Genomic DNA, 23,615 nt, shown 5'->3' with positions numbered 1-23,615 from the left:
ATAACTATATTTATTATTGAAGTAGCAACGCCATATTTGTATCATGTAACCATTGCTCAGCAATGTTAGAAATTGTTTAAAATTGTTAATTCTGAAATTTTTACCTGTAGTTGTTGTATGAAAAATTTGTAACTAAAAGATTGTATTCAAATTATCTATCTCCATAAACTAAAATTTATGTTTTACTAAGAAGATCATCTGTTATTTTGTTAAATACTGTAAAATACATTACAGTATTATAAAATTGGAGGTTCCACCGAGATACTAAAATTAGGAGTGCAATTATCAATTTCGATGGTGCTGGTCTCCTAATCCCAGAAAATTGCTGAAATTTTTTAGAACAAGTTTGGTAGTACCAGTTGGAGTTTGTTTATTTTAAGGAGAAATGGATGTCAGAAGTCTGCCGTTTTAAAGCCAGATGTTGAAGCGAATCATTCAAATGTTATCTTCTGTGTTTCTATTTCTTGCGTCTCAGCAAAGAATTGTCAGAACAGGATATTGCTATTCTCCGAAGATAAGATTAACTTTTGCTTTTCTTAAAAAAGCTTTTTTTGAATTTTAATACTTTGTTTCAGAATTATAGTTATATCGTGTATTTGTTTAAAATAACTGACACTAAAAATATTCAGCTTAAATTTATAATTGATATTTGTGGTAAAGAAGTATTTTAAAATTATTATTTATGCTTTACTGTTATTTGTATTGAATTTTTATGTTGATAACTGATATGTATAAACCATCCCAGCATTTATAAAAAAAAGAACTGCTAACTGTTTTTTTAATTTATTGCTAAGCAGGCACGTGAAAAATAAGTAGTAATGTCAAACTGACGTAGTATGATTTGATTATACTGCCAAATTGGCAAAAGTCTTTTCTTAGTTCTCGCAATCCAGGCATGTTGTAGATAGTAATGTCATCCCGACATATTACAACTAAATTGTATTGACAAACGGGCAAAAATTGTTTTTGTTATCACCAACCAGGCATGGAGATAGATCGTAAAATCATCAAACTGATGTGGGTAAAATCCCATTGTACTGCCTAACTGGCGAAGGTGTTTATATAGTTATTGCCAACGGGGCTTGTGAATAGTGAGTTAAAATGTCAACCCGGTGTAGTGTTATTTTATTTTGTGCCAAACTGGAAAATTGTTTAAAAAATTCTCTCCAGTTGGTTAAAGGGAATTTTGCATTTGACAAATTAAGTCTCGTTTAAATGATACATTTTTTAATATAAATACGATTTTTTAGATTCAATTTCAAAAGAAAGCCTATTAAAGGTAACTTGTTCAACATGTTATTCTTAGGTAGGAGTAGAAAACAGGATTTAAAGGTACTGGCAGAAGAGTTAGGTTTAGCCATGAGACCTGAATTTAAGATTGCTCAGTTGCATAAATTGATTACTGAAAGTCCCGGTTATGATGAGGAATTTACTCGAGAATTACTGGCTGCAATTAGAGATGAAAAAGAAAGAAAGGAAGAATGCTAAAGAGAAGAAAGAGAAAAGGAACGTGAAAGAGAAAGAAAAGAAAGGGGAAAAGAACGCGAAAGAGAAGAAAGAGAAAAAGAACGTGAATGAGAAGAAAGGGAAAGAGAACACAAAAGAGAAGAAAGGGGAAAAGAACATGAAAGAGAAGAAAGAGAAAAAAGAACATGAAAGAGAAAGAGAAGAAAGGGAAAAAGAATGTGAAAGACAAGAGCAAATTAGAACTTTTGAGCTACAGAAACTTCAATTGGAAGCAATGGCTGCAACAGCACAACCGGTAGAAACTACGCAGTTATCTGAGCAGCCTTTAAAAATCAGAATGCACGATGTGATGTCACGTATCAACCCTAAAGAAGATGAAATAAGTTTATTTCTGGTGTTAGTTGAGCGTCAAGCTAAAATTATGAATATACCTGCTGAAAATCAAGTGACTCAACTTATTTCATTGCTGCCTCCTGATGTTGTTCAGCTTAATGCTAGAGAAGCAGAAGAGGACGCGAAAAAGTATGAATATGTGAAAGCTCTACTGTTACAGCAATTTAAGTTCAGTGCGAAAAAATTTCGACAACTATTTAATAAACACCAAAAATCTACTGAAAGTACTTGGTATGATTTCTACTATGAATTAAAGAACTATTTAGAAGGATGGCTTAATGGATTAAACATTAAAACTTTTGAACAGCTTAAAGATCTCATGTTGGTTGATCAAATTAAAAAGCGTACTTCTCCTGATTTCAAAGAACATTTTATGGATGATTGGACTACCATCATTTCACCTACTGAGATGGTTAAGAAAATTGAAGATTTTGAAGCTGTGAGAAAAACAATAAAATCAAAATTTTCTGCCAATCAAACTGAGAGAATTAACAAAGGATCATTTGAACCTTGTTACAATAATTTTGTGAAAAAATTAGAGCATCCGCCTCATTTTAAGCATTCTGATAAATGGGATGATTCAAAATACCAGAAAGATCTCTGACAAAAAAGTCAGTTCCAAAACAAGAACCCAGAAAATTTACATGACAAAAGTTATCAACCATGTTTCGAGTGTGGGCCATACGAACATTTTAAGCCTCGATGCCCTTGCTTAAAACCAAATGAAAAGGTAAATTGCATATTTTTGAACGATGATTTATTGGAGACATATACAATTAACGATTAGTTAATGGATATGATATGCCTATTTTTTTAGACACAGGAGCCACAGTAGACATTATTTCTCAAAAATACATAGGAAATGGGGGGGGGGAACATGGAGAACATGTCTGGTTACAATAGCTTTTAAATGACCATTTAGTATGTCTACCCTTAGCTGAAGTTGAAACTGATTGTGAACTTGGTTATATAAAAACAAAGGCAGCTGTTGTTACAAATGATCCGGGCAGATATATATTGGGTAACAAAACTACTCAGTTGTTCAAAGATAATCAATTCTTAAATTTAGAAAAGATAAATGTGGTTTTGACATGATCTGAAGTAAAACGATCTCGTGAAGAATATTGAAGTAGAGACACCAAAATGGAGAAACCCAAAGAACTGTCTGTTATTGAGACTGATGAAGATATTTTACTGTGAGCTGATGAGGAAGACAAAGAAATTAAGAAAGTAATTAATGTTAATTCTAAGGAATTAGTTGAATCTCACCATAAAGGCAGAGCTCTAGCCTCATTGCTTAGCGAAGCTAAAAGTGAAAATTTCAGCAAGACAAATGATTTCAAAGTAAAAGAAAACAGGTTGCTGGTGAAAAGGAAAATAGATAAAAATGGAAATGAAAGAGAATAAATTGTTATTCCTGAAAAATATAGGAATCAAATGCAGAACTATACATCTTTGATACAGAATCAAACAAATAATAGTGGTAAAGCTCAAGGTAATTTGGTCAATATTCACACTCCTAAAAGTCAATCTTCTGTCTGTGCTTCACAGAAATCTGATAAACAATCTGTTTATCTCCTGATGAGAAAACTGAAGTTATTGATATGGAAGTTGACTCACCTTATTTACCTAGTGATTCATCTTCTATGGATAGTGTATATGATTATTTCCCTACCAGTTCCCCACTTCTCCAAAAGGCAAAGATGTGTTCGACAGTTTGTTAACAGTAGATCAAAGAACTTCTGATAAAAGAACTCATGAAGGTGCTTCTAAAGCTTAGAAATTAAAAATACGTTCAGAATCTAAGCATGCGTCAGAAAACTTAGCAAAGAGGCATAAACGTGATAAAGGATACTCAAAGTTGCCATATTCAGTGAGAATGCAAAACAGGTAAGAACAAAAGTTCATCTCACAATGAGCAAAAACTATCTGAAAAGAAAGAACTGACAAATTTAGCCGATCCTCAGTTCAAAATTTTAGATGAATTGCCAAGTTCTGCAGTTGAGATGCAAGTCAAGGAGAAATTTTTAAAGTAACTAAACAGACAAGAGCGAGTTGTTGAAGAAGCAAAACTGCCACAAAAGCCTCTATTACACTCACTTGATTTCAATAAGGAGTTTATTTTGCAAATTGATGTTTCAGACTCTGGTATGGGTGTCATTTTAGCTCAGAAAGATGAATGACGCAATGAACATCCAGCATTATACCTCAGTAAGAAGTTTACAGAAACTGAAAAAAAGTTCTCTACCACAGAAAAGGAAAGTGCCATCATAATTTTTCTGTAAAGAAACTGCAATGTTATTTAGATGGGCATACTAAACTCCTCATCATGACCGATCATAATCCAGTAGTTTGGCTCAAAAATAATGTCTAAATCCACGACTTATGAGATGGACACTAGTATTACAACCCTACAATTACATTGTAGTTCATCAAAGTTTTAAAAACCATAAAAATGTAGATGCATTAAGTTGCACTCCCTGGCCTGATTAAATAATTTGTTTCTCTATATAGATAAAAAAATTATTATTTTGTTCTTTCCTCTCTTCCTCAGTGTATGTTATTTGTTGCATTTCAACTCTGTATTGTGTTGATATTGTGTTTTGAGAAAAAACTGTATACTTTAATTTATAAAAATATAAGTTTATCTGGAGGGAAAAGAGGTTGTAATATTTTGTTGTTTAACAAATAACTGTATTTATTATTGGAGTGGCAATGCCATATTTGTATCATGTAACCGTTGCTCAGCAATGTAAGAAATTGTTTAAAATTGTTAATTCTGAAATTTTTACCAGTAGTAGTTGTATGAAAAATTTGTAACTAAAAGATTGTATTCAAATTATCTGTCTCGGTAAACTAAAAATAAAATTTATGTTTTACTAAGAAGATCATCTGTTATTTTGTTAAATACTGCAAAATATGTTACATCATTTCAGAAAAAGTCCGACTTTTTGTCAAAATACCTATATTAGAATAATGCTATATATATATATAGTTAATGTACATCCTAAGTCGTGCTTTCAAGACATGAAAAATGCAATTTGAATTTTCATCAATCTGCCCAGTAGAAAGGGAGATATTGAACTGTCCTTTCCCCCCCCCCACACTGTTCATGAACAGTGAATAAAATTTGAAGGAATTTGTAATAAATGTAATTTTGTGATTTCTTTCTTAAATTTGCATTTTTTTATCTGATACGTTAAATGTAAAAATTTTTTGGCTTTAATTCGTTGATGTTATATTAATATTTTCAGATTTCCCTTTTGCTCCCAGTGTTTTATCACCTAAAGTATCATTTTATATGAAAAGTTTTTTACATCATATACTTTGGAAGCAGAAATTTAATACAGACATTGATCAGCAAGATGACTCAGATATGATTTGGGCTGAGGAGCAACTGGAGTCTTTAGATGATGAATTGCGTCAGTTTCTGAAATTTTGTCCATTTGGTACAGCAGAGCGTTCTCTTCATGTATCTAGGTTATCAGCATTTTGAGTTGCTTTATTGCTTTTTATTAAATATTGTCGTTATAATTTAATTAAATATTGTATATCTGTCTTTTATTAAATTGAGAAATTAATTAACGAATCATAATTTATTATTTATAATGCAGTAAAATTTATGTATGCTAATTTAAACCATAATAATATTTAGAATATTTGGTGATCAAGAAGGCTGTGTTTTTTGGACTGTATCACTTCATTTTCTGAAGCAAGCAAAATTTCAATTATTAGAAGTAGGTATTTTTTTCAGTTTTATTCCCCCCCCCACATTATGTTTTTTTTTTTTTTTTTTTTTCCCCCTCCCAATAAAGGGAAAACGTGTTTCATTCTTTTACAGTCAACAGCCAAGTCTGATGATCACTTAAATAAGCAGAACATAAAACAAAGAAATCCTGAATTATTTTTTGATCAACCTTTAGACACAGGATTTGATTCCTTTTGCGATAATGATGTTTACAAGGTAATGTTGATTTTAATATAACAGAATAATAAATTTTAAAATCATATGCTTTGTTTTTTTTAATATTTTTTCATGCAACATACTGTAGCACTGAATAAACATAGTATTTACATCATGCTGTTTTTTAGAAGCTGCAGTTGGATCGAGTAAGACTGCATTTAAGCAAACGAACAACCTACAGTCAAACTCAGCAGTGTGCAGAACGTCTTCTTCTGCTTGGGCAAACTGATCAAGCAGTTCAGCTGCTACTTGAAACTGAATCTGAAAATGATAATTTTTATGTAGATAGTCTCAGGTTAGTTTTTCTTGGCAACCAAATAAGTTTATAGTAGAAATTATCGCATTTTAAAATTAATTTGTGAATGTGAAACTTATCATTGGCTGCTTGAATTTATATCTTTAAAACTTCCAAATCAGAGATGTTGTTCCTTTCTTTTGAGAATTAAATGAAATATTTATGCCTTTCATTATATATATATGTATGTGTATTGTTGTGAAGTCTATAGAAAGAGTTCATTTCATTTTTATGCTTTTTGATCTGAAGGCTTTAGCTTTTACAAAAAGGCAGTAAAATAATTCATGAAAATAGGATAGCAAAATATTTTTTTTTTTTTTTAAATTCAGTAGAACTCTAAATAGCAGACTAACTAGAGTGACCACTGTTAATAATCTTTTGTTAGATTTAGTAATTTTTATAAATTTTTAGTGTTTTAGTATTTTTACCATCAGATCTAGTACTTTCTTCTCAATAACAACAGTAAAAATAACATGATATTATGAAATATATGAATTAATACCTCACCTTGAGTACTTTAAAAGATTGTTTTTGACAAGCCGTATCTGTTTCAACTGCACTACCAAATCCTTTAATTAAAACATATTTTCTTTTCTTAGCATTTACCCTTATCAAAAGTAATAAATCTAAATTTAGATCATTATTTTTGGTTAAATATCAATTTTCAACTTCTAATTTCATCTGAAGGATATAAAATAAAAATGATCATAAAATGTTTTATGAAATCTTAATGTGTTAAAAGTAACTCCATGTAAAAAAATATGTATACAGCCAACAATGTTAATTTTTTAGCCCCCCCCCACCAAAAAAATGTATAGCAAAGGCAAGAGGGGAAATTCTTCTGAGATGAGTTTAATTGAGAATGCAGTGTCAGAAAGAAACAACGAGACCTTTGGTATGAAACAGTTGTCCATCTGTAACAAATAAATTTCATAGATGCTGTGTTAAAAAGTTCAACAAAATTCTGAAATTAACAAATCAGACTGCTTTCACATTATAATGCTACATGCTTTGAATTTACTGAATCTGAATGAAGAAAATAATGAAAAAGGCCTTGACAGAGAACAGATCTGTCAAAGACTGCAGAAGCACTGAAAAAGTGTCAAGAATTTATGATGCTTTAGAATGAAGTTTTAGAAATTAAATACATTGTAGGAGAGCAAATGTTTCCTGATGTAACAATACTAATTAAAACTGTTTTCTGTCTCCTTCATTCGTCATTAGGAGCCGAAAGAATATTTTCAACTGTGATAGGGGATAAGGGTAAAATAAGAAATTATTACATACTCCTTTGAAGAATGATTCCTTTTGACAAAGGAAAAATTAAAAATTTGTCAGCAACAAATTTTATCATTTCTTAAAAATGAATTAATTTAACAAATGTGCTGAAAGTAATGATAAATGTATTTCCATTAATTTTCTTGCTTGCAAGAATATGTGTAATTAGTCTATACGTAAATAAAAAAATTAGTTATTTTCTGTTAACAGGGTGCCACTTAGCACCAGACATAAATACTGGCATGAAATCTAACTAGATGGCATCAACTCTAATGATAGATAAAGCTTCATGAAAAGAATAACTATTTTATATATAACATATTTAATGTTACCAAAACCAAGACTGTGTGTGATGCCAAATTTATATTTTCTAATATATTTTTAAGGGAATGCAGATTGTTGGTATCGCAAGGTTTAAACAAAACTTGTTTCTTAGCATTACATCTTATGTTTAAAAAAAACATTGGAAAATTGTTTAAATTTGGCAAAGACATCTGCTGATGGAGGGGGGGACACCTGATGTCTAACATAGGTAAACAGGTATATGCCATTCAGCACAAAAATATCTGAAAATCTAGGATAGAAAATTGCTGGATTGATATTCATTCTTCTTGCTTGTTACAATTGTAGCATTGCACAATTGTTACTAATGCAAAGTAAACAAGCAAACATATTTTATGCTTTGACATATATTTAATGATTGGTGCCACATTAACAGCAAAGCACTCAAAAATTAACCAACAAAAATTGTTAGCTCCTTAGTGTGGTGAGTTTTAATATTTTTTTTTTCATATTTGTCAAACATATGTAAATTTAGAGATGCTATGTTGAATTCATCTATGATAGTAAGGTGCAATATTGTAAAATGTCCCGAGAAGAGGTAAACAAAAGCAAATATAAATTGATGTACGTGTGAGTAACACGTGCATACGAAAATATCCCTAACATTAACTAGGAAAGCCAAAATCTTAGTTAAGATAGACATGTTACAATTAATAATCAAATTTAATAAGGAAAAGTAACAGTTGCCGGGTACATTATAACGGCTTAAGAAATTCAGAGCACAGTACAGATGCGAGTACACAAGATTACATATCTCGGCGAAAACAGAGACGCACCCATTTGTTGAAGTAGTTCCGCTTGACTGCCGGGGAAAAAACTTCACTGTCCGTCAGCCTGTAGGTTTGCCAAACGGGTTTACTGTTTCGCCAATTGGCGCTTTTCTGTACAGTTTTTAAGTCCGTATCGCCTGTTTGGCGCTGCCGCTGCATACTCCCTCCGCAGTGTCAACGAAATGTGACATACCGATGCGGGGGTCGGATTAATCGTCCAGAACGGGTGATACAATTGTCCGAAGTTCTTTTCACACTCTTGGAAGCAACTTGAGAAGAGTCCATGGTTACAAAAGCGGGTTTCAGTCTATCTATGGAGATCGTTTGCTTAGTCCCTTTTATTTCGAGATCAAACGTTTTATCTCGTCTTTCTAGCACCTTAAATGGTCCATCATAAGGAGCTTGAAGTGGTTTTCTAACTCCGTCGTGTCGAACAAACACATATGTGGACTTGTGAAGGCGTGGATGAATGAAACATGTTCGCTGGCCGTGGCTAGAAGTCGTGGTCGGGCGGACACTGGCAAAGTGAGATTTTAAATCCTCCACAAACTGTTTGGGGGACGCATCCGGAGGTGTCGGATTGAAAAATTCTCCTGGGAGACGGATAGTCTTTCCATACACCAGTTCAGAAGTGGTTGCACCTATGTCCTCTTTGAGAGCGGCGCGGAAACCCATCAGCATTGTTGGAAGGGCAGCAACCCAGTCACTGGTATCGTGCGCTTTTAAGGCAGCTTTCAAAGGACGGTGGAATTCCTCGATCAGTCCATTCGCCTGTGGGTGGTACGGAGACGTCCTGATCCTCTTGATTCCCAATAATTGGGAAAGGGCTCGAAATAAGCCGCTTTCAAACTGTCGCCCTTGGTCGGTAGTAATAACAGTCGGACAACCAAATCGAGTAATCCAGTGGTCATAGAAAACCTGTGCTACTGTGCGTGCTGTTATGTCTGGTAAGGGTACTGCTTCGGGCCATCTAGTAAATCTATCTATCATAGTTAGACAGTAATAATTACTTTGAGAAGGAGGTAGGGGACCAACAAGATCAAGGTGGACGTGATCAAACCTCTGTGATTGGTCTGGAAACTTCATTAACGGGGTTCTAGTATGCCTGCTTACTTTTGCTTTCTGGCACGGAATGCACTGCCGTGCCCATTTCGCGCAATCTTTGCGGATGGAAGACCAAACAAACCGTGAACATACTAACTTTGTTGATGCGCGAATGCCGGGGTGAGACAAATTGTGCAAGGTGGCAAAAACTTTCTCACGGAATGCCGGAGGAATGTAAGGGCGGGCGTTACCTGTTGACACATCACAATATATCGGTAAGCTACAATTCGGTAAGGTAACTTTTTTTAGATGTAGAACTTTTGACTCTTTAAGCAATGTTTGTAATCCTGGGTCGATTTCTTGCATTTTAGCGATTTCCTCATAGTCGATAGGGTTAGGCATGCTTATTGCTTCTATACGCGAAAGTACGTCGGCAGCGATATTCTCCGAACCTTTTATATGGCGAATTTCAGTGGTGAATTGGGAGATAAAGTCTAACTGCCTAGCCTGACGAGGTGAACACTTATCCAAACGCTGTCGGAATGCATACGTGAGCGGTTTGTGATCGGTGATTAAAGAAAAGTTCCGTGCTTCCAACATATGCTTAAAATGCCTAATAGCAGCATAAGCTGCCAATAGCTCTCGATCATACGCACTATAGTTCCTTTCCGCCTGCGAAAGCTTTCGTGAGAAAAATGCGAGAGGCTGTAAATTTCTATCAACTATTTGTGATAGCGTTCCACCGATTGCGAAGTCTGACGCATCAACCTGTAAAACCAACTGGGCATCTTTCTTCGGGTGTGCCAAAAGAACAGCATTAGCGATTAGCTGTTTGCACTTTTGAAATTCACTCCGCGCTTCCTCAGACAAATTCAGGATTGTCTTATCATTTTTCTTAGCCCCTTTTAAATACGAAGTTAAATGTATTTGATTCTGGGCTACGTTGGGTAAAAATCGACGGTAAAAATTTAAAAATCCTAAAAATCTCTGCAAATCTTTTACCGTTTTAGGAAGTGGGTAGTTAAGTATCGGTTCCACTTTGTTCGTCAGAGGCTTGGTACCATCTTTATTGATTATATGGCCTAAAAAAGATATTTCCGGAACGCCGAAAACACATTTCGAAGCGTTAATTGTCAATCCATATGAAGTTAATCTTTCAAAAACAGTACGTAGGTGAGATTTATGCTCATCTTCCGTATCACTAAATATCAAAATATCATCTAAGTAGACGTAGGCGAATTTTAGATCTCCAAGAATTTCGTTCATAAACCTTTGAAAGGTTTGAGCTGCTCCGCACAGTCCGAAATTTAAAAACGGAAATTCGAAAAGACCAAATGGGGTGCAAACTGCAGTTTTCGGTATATGATCTGGATGGACTGGTATATGATGATATGCCCGAACGATATCAATTTTTGAAAAAATTGTCTTTCCGCTAAGCGTATTATTAAAGTCTTGTAAATGCGGGATAGGGTATCTGTCGGGTTCGGTGCACGCGTTTAGTTTTCGGTAGTCTCCTACTGGCCGTATGTCGCCCGAACTTTTAGAAACTACATGAAGAGGTGATGACCATGCTGATTTTGATGGTCTACAAATACCTTGATCTATCATAAATTGAAATTCTTTTTTTACTGCTTCGTATAACTTAGGGCTTAACCTACGCGGTTTACTGTGCACAGGAGGACCGTTTGTTTCGATGTAATGAACCGTACTATGCTTTACTCTACCCGAATCGGATTTTAACTTCAGTACTTCCGGAAAGTCTTTCAAGATTCTGTGATATGGTGAATCACCAGATATTAACTTTACCGAAAAATAATTTTTAGAATCGGAAAGAGAACCAATACGAGTTAATTTCGTAGTATTATCGATAAGCCTACCTCGTTTTAAATCGATTAAAAGATCAAAATGCCTTAAAAAGTCGGCTCCTATTATAGGCACTGGTACATCGGCGATTAAAAACTTCCACGAAAAGTTTCGTCTAAGTCCTAAATTCACAGTTAACAATTTTGTTCCATACGTAGAAATTCTGGAATTATTCGCGGCAAATAATTGAAGCGAATCAGGATGCATTTTCTTAAACTTAGAAGTCGGTGTCACACATGAAACATCCGAGCCCGAATCAATCAAAAAGTTTAAATTTAGTCTGTTATCGTAAACATGTAAACGACATGAATGCGCGACTGCCGATGAATTTCGATCGACAGCCGCTACTGCTAGTTTTCCTGGGCCGTAGTGTTCTGAGAAAAGGAACAAGGTGCTCGACATTTTCGTGCATTATTACCGAATCGCGAATGAAAATAACAATAATTGTTCACACGCTCTCGGGAATGCCCACGCGAAAAACTACGTGCTGTGTTATGTTGATCCCGGGGGAAATTATTCCTCGTTTTTCCGCGGGAGAGTCGCTCGACTTGTTTACTTAGGGCAGAGATTTCACTCCTTAAGGCCTTAAGCTCCTCGCGGGGGGCACCAGAATCGTTAGGGTTTCTGGGGGAACTCGCCGAAGCTGCCTGGACCGCGAACACGCTGTTGTTCGTTGGCGTGCGCACTTCAGCTATCTTATCAGCCATTTTTGCTAAATTGTCTAAGGATTCCGAACTTATTGATAAAATGGCATGCACCTCGGAAGGTAACCTTTGCAGCCATAATGATTTTAAAAATTCGTCAGTTATACGGTTTCCACCTAATTCTCTCATTTTTCTCAATAAGTGAGATGGTTTGTCGTCCCCTAAATGCAATTCAGAAATAAGTCTGCGTATTTGCTCGCTTTCCGAATCTGAGAATTCTACTATTAACCTAGCTTTAAGGGCATCATATTTAGCCGTCGCTGGGGGATTAAATAAAATATCTGATACTGCGGAAAGAGTTTCAGGGTCTATCGAAGAAACCACGTGGTTGTATTTTGTACTATCGCTACTAATCTTCGCTAAAGCAAAGTTACTTTCAACTTGAATAAACCAAAGTTTAACATTTTTTTTCCATAAAGGGGGAATTTTAACTGCCACGTGTGAGATTTGTGGCTCCTGAACCGCCATATTCGATTCCTCGTTGGTTTGGCCTTCCGATCCTGGCATGGTTGCCAATTATAAATATATCGTAAATCGTAAACTTAATGTTTTGCACTATACCTTATCAAAACAGTATCAATTTAGAATAAAATAATGAAAACATTCAACATCTCAATAAAAATGTGAGCACAAATATTACCCAAAGATCAATTTTAAACAATCAATAATTAAATTAAAACTATAATTTTAGAGCAAAACATATCACAAAAGCATAATTAAGACCAATCACAGATAATTAAAAAATTTGACCACATACCTGTAAATCCTCCTTAAGTGTGATAAACCACGTGTAATCCGTACGATAAAATGAGGAGGAAATAAATAGGATTGAGCCTTTATCAGTCATAAGGAAGAGCATTGGCATCAAAATAAGGCATATTTTTAGTTTTTAAACAAAGATTGAGACAGATAGCCATTAGGGATCGAAACAGAAGGAGCGAGGGACAGGGTCACCAATGATGTACGTGTGAGTAACACGTGCATACGAAAATATCCCTAACATTAACTAGGAAAGCCAAAATCTTAGTTAAGATAGACATGTTACAATTAATAATCAAATTTAATAAGGAAAAGTAACAGTTGCCGGGTACATTATAACGGCTTAAGAAATTCAGAGCACAGTACAGATGCGAGTACACAAGATTACATATCTCGGCGAAAACAGAGACGCACCCATTTGTTGAAGTAGTTCCGCTTGACTGCCGGGGAAAAAACTTCACTGTCCGTCAGCCTGTAGGTTTGCCAAACGGGTTTACTGTTTCGCCAATTGGCGCTTTTCTGTACAGTTTTTAAGTCCGTATCGCCTGTTTGGCGCTGCCGCTGCAAAATTTAATACCTTTTCTCAGATCTACTACCTCTTTCTTGCATAAATTAGTAAAAAATACTTTTCATGGGTAATCATTTTAAGACTGACTGAAACTGCAACCCCCTCAGATATTTGAAAAATCTAAATTATTGGGTTGCCTTTTTTCTGTAAGCCAAATTATTAGACATACAGTCAAAAGTTGTTAATCCGGACTTGTCAGGACTTCGACGATTCCGGATTATCGATTTTTCCGGATTATAGATCATCAGTTTAAATCTCGTAAGATGGCATGCAGAAATTCTAAAATTAAAAATATGAAACCGTAATTTATGAAATAAAGAACAATTATGATCTAAAGGGTATCAAAATTTGCAAAAAGAAAAAGCTTAATATTTATTTGTTTACTTTATTAAACATTTCTTTCAATGTAAGTTGTTTAAGTTTTGCTACGTTTCATGTGATAATACTTTCCCTTTAATTCTATTAAACAGACATAATTTCTTGTTCAGTTACAAAGTTCCGCTGTTCAAGTCCTATAATTGCTGTGTCAAGAACACCGACTAATTTGTCAATCGAAATTTTTTCGTTTTCAATAACCTCTGTCACTTTCTTCGCTATCGGAAGCGAATTATAATGACGAGGAACTTGTTTTAAATCATATCAAAGACGGAGCATATCAAGATGAAATACTACATTTGGTAAGGAATTATAAGCCAAATAAAATAAAAACATCTGCGCTGAAGATAAGGATAGTGCTGACAGATCAACTTCCAATTCATTACCACCGCGACGTTCCCCCCGCCGAGCAGTGTGAAATTGATAAACAGATTTCGGATGTCAAAACATACTTTCGCTTTAGATCCTTTACATATTAACAAATATATATCGGAAATTCTATTTGATATAATCGAAAGTTTAAGCTTACTTTTATAAAATTGTTCTTACAGTCTGCAAAAAATAATAAGCCGGATCCAATTCGAAAATTAAGGAACAACGCAATCATCAACATTAACTGAAATAGATAATTAGATAATTTTAGCTTATACGTCCATTATACATAAAACGCGCACGCGAAAACGTATTCTGCACTTGCGCATACTCATATGCGCAGTCGTAAAAGGTCTTACGCGCACGCGTAAACGCCTATGCGCATGTGACAACGCGGCGCATGCGCAGAAAGTTTTTAGTTTTGAGGTCCGGATTATAGATCATTCCAAATTATGGGTGTCCGAATTAACGACTTTTGACTGTATATTGTATCATTAGTGAGAAGAATATACATATATATATATATTTCATTTATCACATTTTATTTCAACAGAGATCGTATAGTTAAAATAAAAAGTAAAAAGTATTGCATAGTAAAAAGTTTAATTCTGTAAAAAGTAATATAAAATATACTTATTTTAATGTAATATGAAACATATTCCAAAGCATATTTATTTTAATATAATACAAAACATATTTAGAAGGTGAAATTAATTAATTTTTTTTTGCTTTATGCACACAACCTATTTCTGTTTCAACTAACAATGGGGGTGCTTGACTATTGTCTCACTGATTTCACACAAATTTTGCATAACTATCAAGAGTTGTAAAATAAAATGTTTTCTGTAAAGAGACAGCACACTTTTTTAAATAATAAGTGAGAAAATTTTACTCTCAGTGGCATTTTTTATCCACAAGAAACACCTCTTGATTTGTTTATTATTGTAGCGAGTGATATTTTGCTTTGGATCGAGACATTCAAGTTGCTTCCCCACAATCAAATGATGTTTCAGTAGTATTTGTAGTAAGAAAAAAATTTATGATTTTAATTATTTTAACCTTTTTTAGTTATCATAAACCTACAATGTGACTGTCCTCTCAAACTTCACTGCTTGAAATTTGGGATAAATTAATGACTTATATGTACTGCTTTTTTGGTGAGAATAATAAAGATATAATTATGAACAGCAATTGTAGTATTTAAATTATGTTCTCAGTAATGAACAATGCAAACCTTGTAATCTCACACAGAACTGCTAACTTGCAACCCTCCAGTTTAATACCACTGCCACCAGTGTCTTTTTTTTCAATGGGTTTTTAATTATACTTTTAATGCTATTTTATTTTTGGAAAAAAAATTATTCAATATTTATAAAGGTACAATATAAAAGAGAATATGATACTAAAATTTTTAATAAAAAGCAATGTTGTACTGTCATTGGGTATGTTGAATTAATGTTTTCTCACAATTTAAACTTCTATTCATAATATGCACTTTTATCAATGTTATTAGAACTTTTAATGCTGTTATATTTTGAAAGAAAATTTGTTCATGGAAGTATTTTAAAAGATTGATATAAAAATAATATATACTACAAAAAATTCATATAGAAAGGTATTTTTTAATTATTTTCTTTAAATTTTATTGTATTTCTTGTAACTATTACATAACATTCAAAATATACTATATTGACATTGAGTACACTGAAAAAAATTATGATTTGTTGCATTTAAATTCTCTCTCAAATAATTCTTCATAAAAATTTCAAGGTAAAAAAGCATATTTCCATCAACTTTCATAAGTAACTCTTTATAAAACTTGATAAGCTGTTGATTGTTTATTATATCTGATACCTGTACTTTATATTTGAATACATTTTTTTGAAAGATCAATGGTATATAAATTTATTCAAAAGTGTTAAAAATTGCTTTTATACAAAATTTTATTTTTTTTAAATATTTTTTATTAATAATTGTTTTCTTTATGTGAAATAAAATTATTATTATTAAAAAATAAGTATTAAAAAAATTGGGGGAAAATGCACCAAGTGGTGATGGAATTCCATTGTAAGAATTTTAGTTAGTAGCTCTAGCCCAGAAATTTCCAGCGGTGTTGGTATTGATCCCCTGAAGGTCAATGAAATTTTAAGGGGGACTGTGTTGATCAGTAGGTCAGTCTAGGATCAATAGTCAAATATGCACTGGCAATTGAATCAAGATCCCACTAATTAAAAATATTGTCAATATATAAAATTGATAATTTATCATTTATTGATGTAAAGCTTTATCATACAGATAAGTCTTATTCAAAATGCATGGGTATGTCAAGTTTCAGAATGTAAGAGCTATCCTAGAGAAATATCCCAAAATTAAAGTTGTTACCGGAGCAACATTATTGACTTTTTCTCATCTTACCCTGTGAAAGCAAGTTTAGTCAATAACATACTTCCAAAAACAAGAAATAGGTTGAATATTTCTGAATGGGGCAATTTAAGAATTATGTTAAGCAATTTTATGCCAAATATATATATATATATAATTGCATCATTACATCAGATACAGCTATCACATTCATTAAAATCGAAAATTTGGGCAATATGTCGATTCGATATGATCGGTTGATTTTGTGTCTGATAACTTGTTTATGTTTGTAAAAATAATAAAACATCAGTCTAATATATGTTTTTTTAAACTTTTGTTCAGACACTTAGTGTAATTGTTATCTTTAAATTATGTATTTGTACAGTCAAAAGTCGTTAATTCGGACACCCATAATCCGGAATGATCTATAATCCGGACCTTAAAGCTAAAAACTTTCTGCGCATGCGCCGCGTAGGCACATGCCTACAGGCGTTTTACGCATGCGCGTAAGACCTTGACTACTGCGCATATGCGTGTGCGCAAGTGCAGAATACGTTTTTGCCTGCGCGTTTAATGTATAATGGACGGTGTAAGCTAAAATTATCTAATTATCTATTTCAGTTAATGTTAATGATTGCGTTGTTGATTAATCTTCGAATTGGATCCCGCTTATTATTTTTTGCAGACTGTAAGAGAAATTTTATAAAAGTAAACTTGAACTTTCGATTATGTCAAATAGAATTTCCGATGCTGGAACTTCCAAAGGACCTACAAAACGAAAGTATGTTTCGATGTCCAACAAACAAAAAATGGAATTGCTGCAAAAAATGGATAAAGACATGAAGAATGTGACAGAGAGGTTAGTGAAAACGAAAAAATTTCGATTGACAAGTTAGTCGGTATTCTCGGCACAGCAATTAACGGGACATGAACAGCAGAACTTTGTAACTGAACAAGAAATTATGTCTTTTTATAGAATTAAAGAGAAAGTATTATCACATAAAATGAAGCAACTTAAACAACTTACATTGAAAGAAATGTTTAATAAAGTAAACAAATAAATATTAAGCTTTTTCTTTTTTTTTTGTAAATTTTGATACCCTTTAGATCATAATTGTTCTTTATTTCATAAATTATGGTTTCATATTTTTAATTTTAGAATTTCTGCATGCCATCTTACGAGATTTAAACTGATGATCTATAATCCGGAAAAATCGATACTCCGGAATTGCCAAAGTCCCGATGAGTCCGGATTAACGACTTTTGACTGTATTATGATTATGTTGTGTGGTATATATAATAAAGAAAAATGTGTTATATAGTATATATTATAGAGAAAAATATAATGGATGACGTTTAGAACCTTATTTTCAGTTTTCTTTTTCATATTTCAAAAGTTGAATGTTTTCACATCATGCATTTAATTTATGTTTCTCTGTAATTCTGCAGATTTTAGGTGATCTTTGTGAGACAAGGACCATGTGCTCCCTTTTTAAAATAAAACATTGAAATTTTATTCCCATAGACTTTAAAGCTGAACACACGATCTTGTTTTTATTTTTGCGATAGTGAAATTTAACAAAGAAATAATTTTTTATTTATATAAACAAAGTGTATAATTTGTTTATTTACAAGAAAAATAAAGAATATGTAAAAGATTAAATTAGCAGTCTAAATTAATTTTCTGTTTCTATTCTGTTAGCAATTTCCACAGTCTACCGCCAGATGGCATCATGATATTAAAAGATATTCAAAGCATTTGTAACTAAAAAAACAAACGAGAGATAAAGAATGTAACGACAGTGGCAGACTATATTTATTACTCATGCACTTTTTAAAAGAGGAGTAGAATAAAGTATTATAATGATGTTGGTTGTGAATTTCTGTCCTGTTAAATAATAATGCAAAATCAAAAAGATATGCATAGTGGATGTAACAGAAAAATCCTGACGCTAACAATTTCAGAAATGGGATGTCGATTGCCGATGTCGATATCAATGTAGAGTGACTGAAAGCCATTGAAGGTCTGATGATGTAAGGAAAAATCCTGACACCAACAATTCTAAAAACGGTAATCTCTCTGCACTGCATAATTTCGATATTAATCCATGTCATATCACTCATACACAATTCTGATGATGTAAATGGAACTAAAACAGCCAACAGTAATTTTACATTAGCATTAATTATCCAATCAAAATGCATTGTGAACTAAAACTCAGTCTGAAATCAGATTTCACCCTGAGCATAACGCACTTGCTTTCTATGCTTTGGCCCAGCTGGACTGCAATCTATATGCTTCTTCTTTCTTACTGCAAATTTATCAAAAATGTAAACTTTTGGAAGAGGCATAAATAATGTGCCAACTTGTTTGTGGCCACAACATGTTTGCTGAAAAAAAAGTTGAATTAAACGTACCTCGACTGCCAATTTCTTATTCATTGTGGATTGGAGTTTCAAAATCTGTTAAGCCATCAAAATTCTTGCTGTTTATTATGGATTCAACTGCCTGCATTCTATTAAATATATATATATATATACAGTCAAAAGTCTTTAATCCAGACGTCCATAATCCGGACCTCAAAGCTTCTAATTGGATCCGGCTTATTTTTTATCATTAGCTACTTTATTAACTACTTTTTGCAGACTGTTAGAACAATTTTATAAAAGTAAGCTTGAACTTTCTATTATGTCAAAGTAAATTTCCGATTCTGGAGCTACCAAAGGATCTACAAAGTGAAAGCATGTTTCGATGTCCATCAAACAAAAAGTGGAATTGCTGCAAAAAATGGATGAAGGCATATCCTTTGATTCTCTAATCATTCCGAAATATGTTTATCAATTTCACGCTGCTCTGCAGGGGGGGGGGATGACGTAGCGCGCAATGAACTGGAAGTTGATCTGTCAGCACTATCCATATCTTCAGGGAAGATGTTTTTATTTTATTCGGCTTATAATTCCTTACTAAATGTAGTATTTCATCTCGATGTACTCCGTCTTTGATATGATTTAAATCAAATTCATCGCCATTATAAATTTCACGAATGTACATCAAAAAGTTTTCTGGTTGCAATTTTCTAATTTCGACTATGTGTAATGTATGCTTTACGCATGTGTGAGTTGAAAGAAATGTTTAATAAAGTAAACAAATAAATATAAAGCTCTTTTTTTTGTAAATTTTGATACCTTTAGATCATAATTGTTCTTTATTACATAAATTAAGGTTTCATATTTTTAATTTTATTATTTCTGCATGCCATCTTACCAGATTTAAACTAATGATCTATAATCCGGAAAAACCGATAATCCAGAATTGCCAAAGTTTCGATGAGTCCGGATTAAAGACTTTTGACTGTGTATATATATATAGAGAGAGAGAGAGAGAAATATGTTATACACTTTGTATATGTGGCTTTTCACTCAAAATTTCTAGGGAATTTTGTATTAGCAAAAATGCTTCATTCAGAATGAGTTCTTTGGTACTCTGGTTTGGCTATAAATCCTATCACTTCGCGGAGCTACGGTTTTGGCTTGCCTTGGTTTGCATTTTTGGCATCATCATCCTTATTTGAGTAAAAGACGAAACACCTTCGCATTTATTAATTATTGTTCATTGAATGGGAGTTGGTTTGTTCCCCTTGAAAAGTCAACTAATTTCCGAACAATAGCGATAATTATGTGTTTTCTTAATTTTTTAACTTCTTTTTCAAAGTTTGAAAATTTGTTATTCATGATTTAAATTCAAGTCCCCTTAAAAAGATTTTTCATGATTTACATTCAAGTTCCTTTAAAAAACAATTTTCGGAATTAAACTTCCTACTTACGGGTTCCCTCAAATTGATATTAGGAGATAATATAATCAATATTTCTTTATTAAATTACATATATATAATATATACATATCAACAGAAAATTAATAATTAAATACACTCCTGCTCAAAAAATAAGCAACAAAGGCAAAATACAGAATAAAACAAAAACTATGTAATGGATATGGATGAAATTGATCTGAGAGGTTGGTGTGTCATTATTAGACCACATAGCAAACGATAAAGCAAAGGGATAAAAAAACACATATTATAACCATCAAATCACGAAAGATCAAATGTGTTAGAAGATGTTCAATAGAAATATCACTAATAACGAGTATGATAGCATCTAACTGAAATGCATGCTTGATAATGATAAGGCAAGCTGGCAATAGTATCGTTGATCGCTTTTTGTGGCAGTAGCCTTTGTTCCTCCAGTAATGCATGTTGGAGCTCATGGATGGTGCTTGGTGGCGCACTGTGACCTGATATCTGTTGTTCCAACATGTTCCACGCATGCTGTATGGAATTCAGATCTGATGATCTAGCAGGCATGGCAGGTGTGGAATGGTTTCACTCTCCAGATAACTCTGCACCAATCGAGCTTAATGCAGGTAGGCATTATTATCCATAAATATTGCATCAATACCCATTGCAGTAATAAAAAGATGTATAAGAGGGTGTAGAATTTCGCCATGATATTGGATGGCTGTGGCAGAACACTAGGAGCCATGTAGAGGTCAGTATGGCTGTTTGTTGTTAACTCAGCCCATGCAAGTAAGCCTCCTCTTTTGTAATGATCTCTTTAGTGGATGCCTGGCACCCAATAGCGTATCCCTGGGTCTCACCATATCATTGCCCTTTGGGAATCGCTCTGGATGTTAAATTGAGACTTATCCATAAAGAGTATGTGGCCTTGCTGCTCTGGTGTCCACCTGCATTGTTCATGGCCCAGTTCAATTATGTTTTGACATGCAATGGGGACAGAGGAACACAAACTATAAGTCGTCAGCATACAGTCTGCATTCGTGCAGTCAACAAGGCACAGTTTGATGGGATATGGGGCGTCCTGGAGCAGCAGAGAGATGCAAAACCAGCTGTCATGCTGTTAATGATCTATGGTGTCTTGCACATAGCAACAGGAAGCAATCATTTGACATTGTGGCAATCCTCCTGTATCCAGATCCATGTCTTATACAGGGGTTTTAATCCCTGTGGTAATGATTCCACAGTCTATTGCTGACACTACAATGCACATTCAGCTCTCTCACAACAGTGGATTGTCTTGCACTAATTTGCAACATCCTGACAGTCCTTCAACACATTTTGTTGTGCAAATAATATCTTTGGCTTATGCTTTCTCTATTCAAATTACATGAAACTATTGCTGTTTGCGATCTGATGCATAGATACGGCATGCCCCTTTTTAAGACGTTGTCACGTGACTGCAGGATTGCATTTTATGCTAACTTTGGTTGTCCATTTACATTCGGTGATGAACCTCTACCTCATATATAAATTGTATGCTTTAATTCCCCCTCTTACATTCATACCTTTTCTTTTAGCATTTTTTTGCTTATTATTATTATTTTTTTTTGGTCACAAGATTGCATGTATATATGCCCAAAACTATATATCTATATTATACTTGGTCACCCAGATGGTATAATAGTTAGAGGAGCCGACTGCAATACCAAAGGACCCCAGTTCGAATACAGGGAAAGGCATGGTTGTGACTGTCCATCCCTTCATAGGAGGCAAAGTTGGCCCACCTATTAGATGCCTCCATAACAAAGTGACTACCACTTCTGGCCTTAGTAGTGGCTGATGTCTATGATGACTTGTACCTACCCACTGGGGGGAATATATATATATATATATATAATCTTATATTCCCCGAAAACTGTAAGCCAGTTGACATGTTTTGCATATACACCTAATTTAATATTTTCCTCAAAAATAAGTGCTTTCCTAATTTTCTTTTTGTGTTATTTAAATCAGTAAAATATTTGAAAAATCAGGCGTAAATTCATCATAAGCTTAATTTATTACACTTTATAAGAAGTGATCCAGATTTCTAAAGTCAACTTAATTGGAGTTCACCAGCCAGTGGCTGGGTGGCAAAGTCTCTGAACGTATGAACAAGCGGGTCGCATTAGCGTTTTTATTGTTCTTCCCATGTTTAATATGGATACGAGCCAGTTTCCCTCAAAAAGTCCTCTATAAAGCGATCCCTTCCCTTAGATAGATAGACTTTATGTGTTTTGCCAACTAAACCAAACCAAACTATAATTGTACTTCTACTGTGTTAAAAATGTACCTTTTTTGAATTCCCCCCATAAGGAATAATATTTGTTATTAACGTTAATATTAAGGATTTTTATAGAATTCTGAAATGGCTAATAATTCATCCAAATTTTGATGGTTTTACATAAATATTAGAAGTGGTTACATTATTAATATATGTTTTTTATATCATTAATTTGGTAATCCATCATGATGCATTGTGAGGTTTTCAGAAACTGTTATTATATATATGCTATCAAAAGTTCTTAGTCAAGTATTTATATAATGAAAAGTATATTTGGAATAAGTTACTAAAAAACTTTCTTTTCCCAGAGCATGTTTAATAGCAACAATACAATCATCAGGAACTTCACAATCCATTATTAAATTAGTATCAACAAATCTTATTGCAAGTGGACGCATATCAGAAGGTGTGCAATTACTTTGTTTAATAGAAAAGGCTTCAGATGGTTGTCGCTATCTTCAAGGAGCAGGGCGTTGGGATGAAGCAATCTGGCTAGCAAAGGTGTGTTTTAATTTATAATTACTAGCTCTAAAATGAAAACATTGAATTGATTGTTTTAAATTACAGTAAAATATCTGTAAACAGGCATGAAAATTTTTGGCTTTTATATAAATATGCAACTGAATTTCATTTAATTTGTTCCCGATATCTGTTAGAGATTTTCAGTTGTAGGTGGAAAAACAAATTGTTTATCTCTATACATGGTGAAATAGTAATAATATTGAATACAGAGGCTCTTTGCACATTTTTTAGACGATTTTGCTTTGCTATATTATAAAAAAAAAATTTCCTGCTTGGAAATTTATTTAACTGCATCTATATTTTTGAAAGTATAAACTACCATCTGTTACTGCAGAGTGTTTCATTCAAGCCTTACGTAGATTTTTTGCACGTAGGGGTATTTGTAGAGTTATATATTCTGATAATGCTAAAACCTTTA

General features: G+C 33.4%; 1 protein-coding gene across 1 annotated transcript in view; it reads left to right on the top strand.

The window, feature by feature from the left end:
• LOC118199333 (WD repeat-containing protein 11-like) overlaps positions 1–23,615 on the top strand; it is a 153,600-nt gene that overhangs the window by 106,686 nt on the left and 23,299 nt on the right. The window contains exons 19-23 of the mRNA XM_035371166.2: positions 5,115–5,340; positions 5,516–5,597; positions 5,702–5,824; positions 5,953–6,119; positions 22,984–23,176. Of these exons, the coding sequence (XP_035227057.1) occupies positions 5,115–5,340; positions 5,516–5,597; positions 5,702–5,824; positions 5,953–6,119; positions 22,984–23,176 (791 nt within the window). The remainder of the gene's footprint in view (positions 1–5,114; positions 5,341–5,515; positions 5,598–5,701; positions 5,825–5,952; positions 6,120–22,983; positions 23,177–23,615) is intronic.

The sequence above is a fragment of the Stegodyphus dumicola genome, chromosome 2, assembly GCF_044657685.1.
Source record: "Stegodyphus dumicola isolate Sdum_Otavi_A_Nest chromosome 2, ASM4465768v1".
Classification (NCBI taxonomy): domain Eukaryota; kingdom Metazoa; phylum Arthropoda; class Arachnida; order Araneae; family Eresidae; genus Stegodyphus; species Stegodyphus dumicola.
Note: the sequence above shows the minus strand (reverse complement) of the source record. Positions and strands in the feature narration are given on the sequence as shown.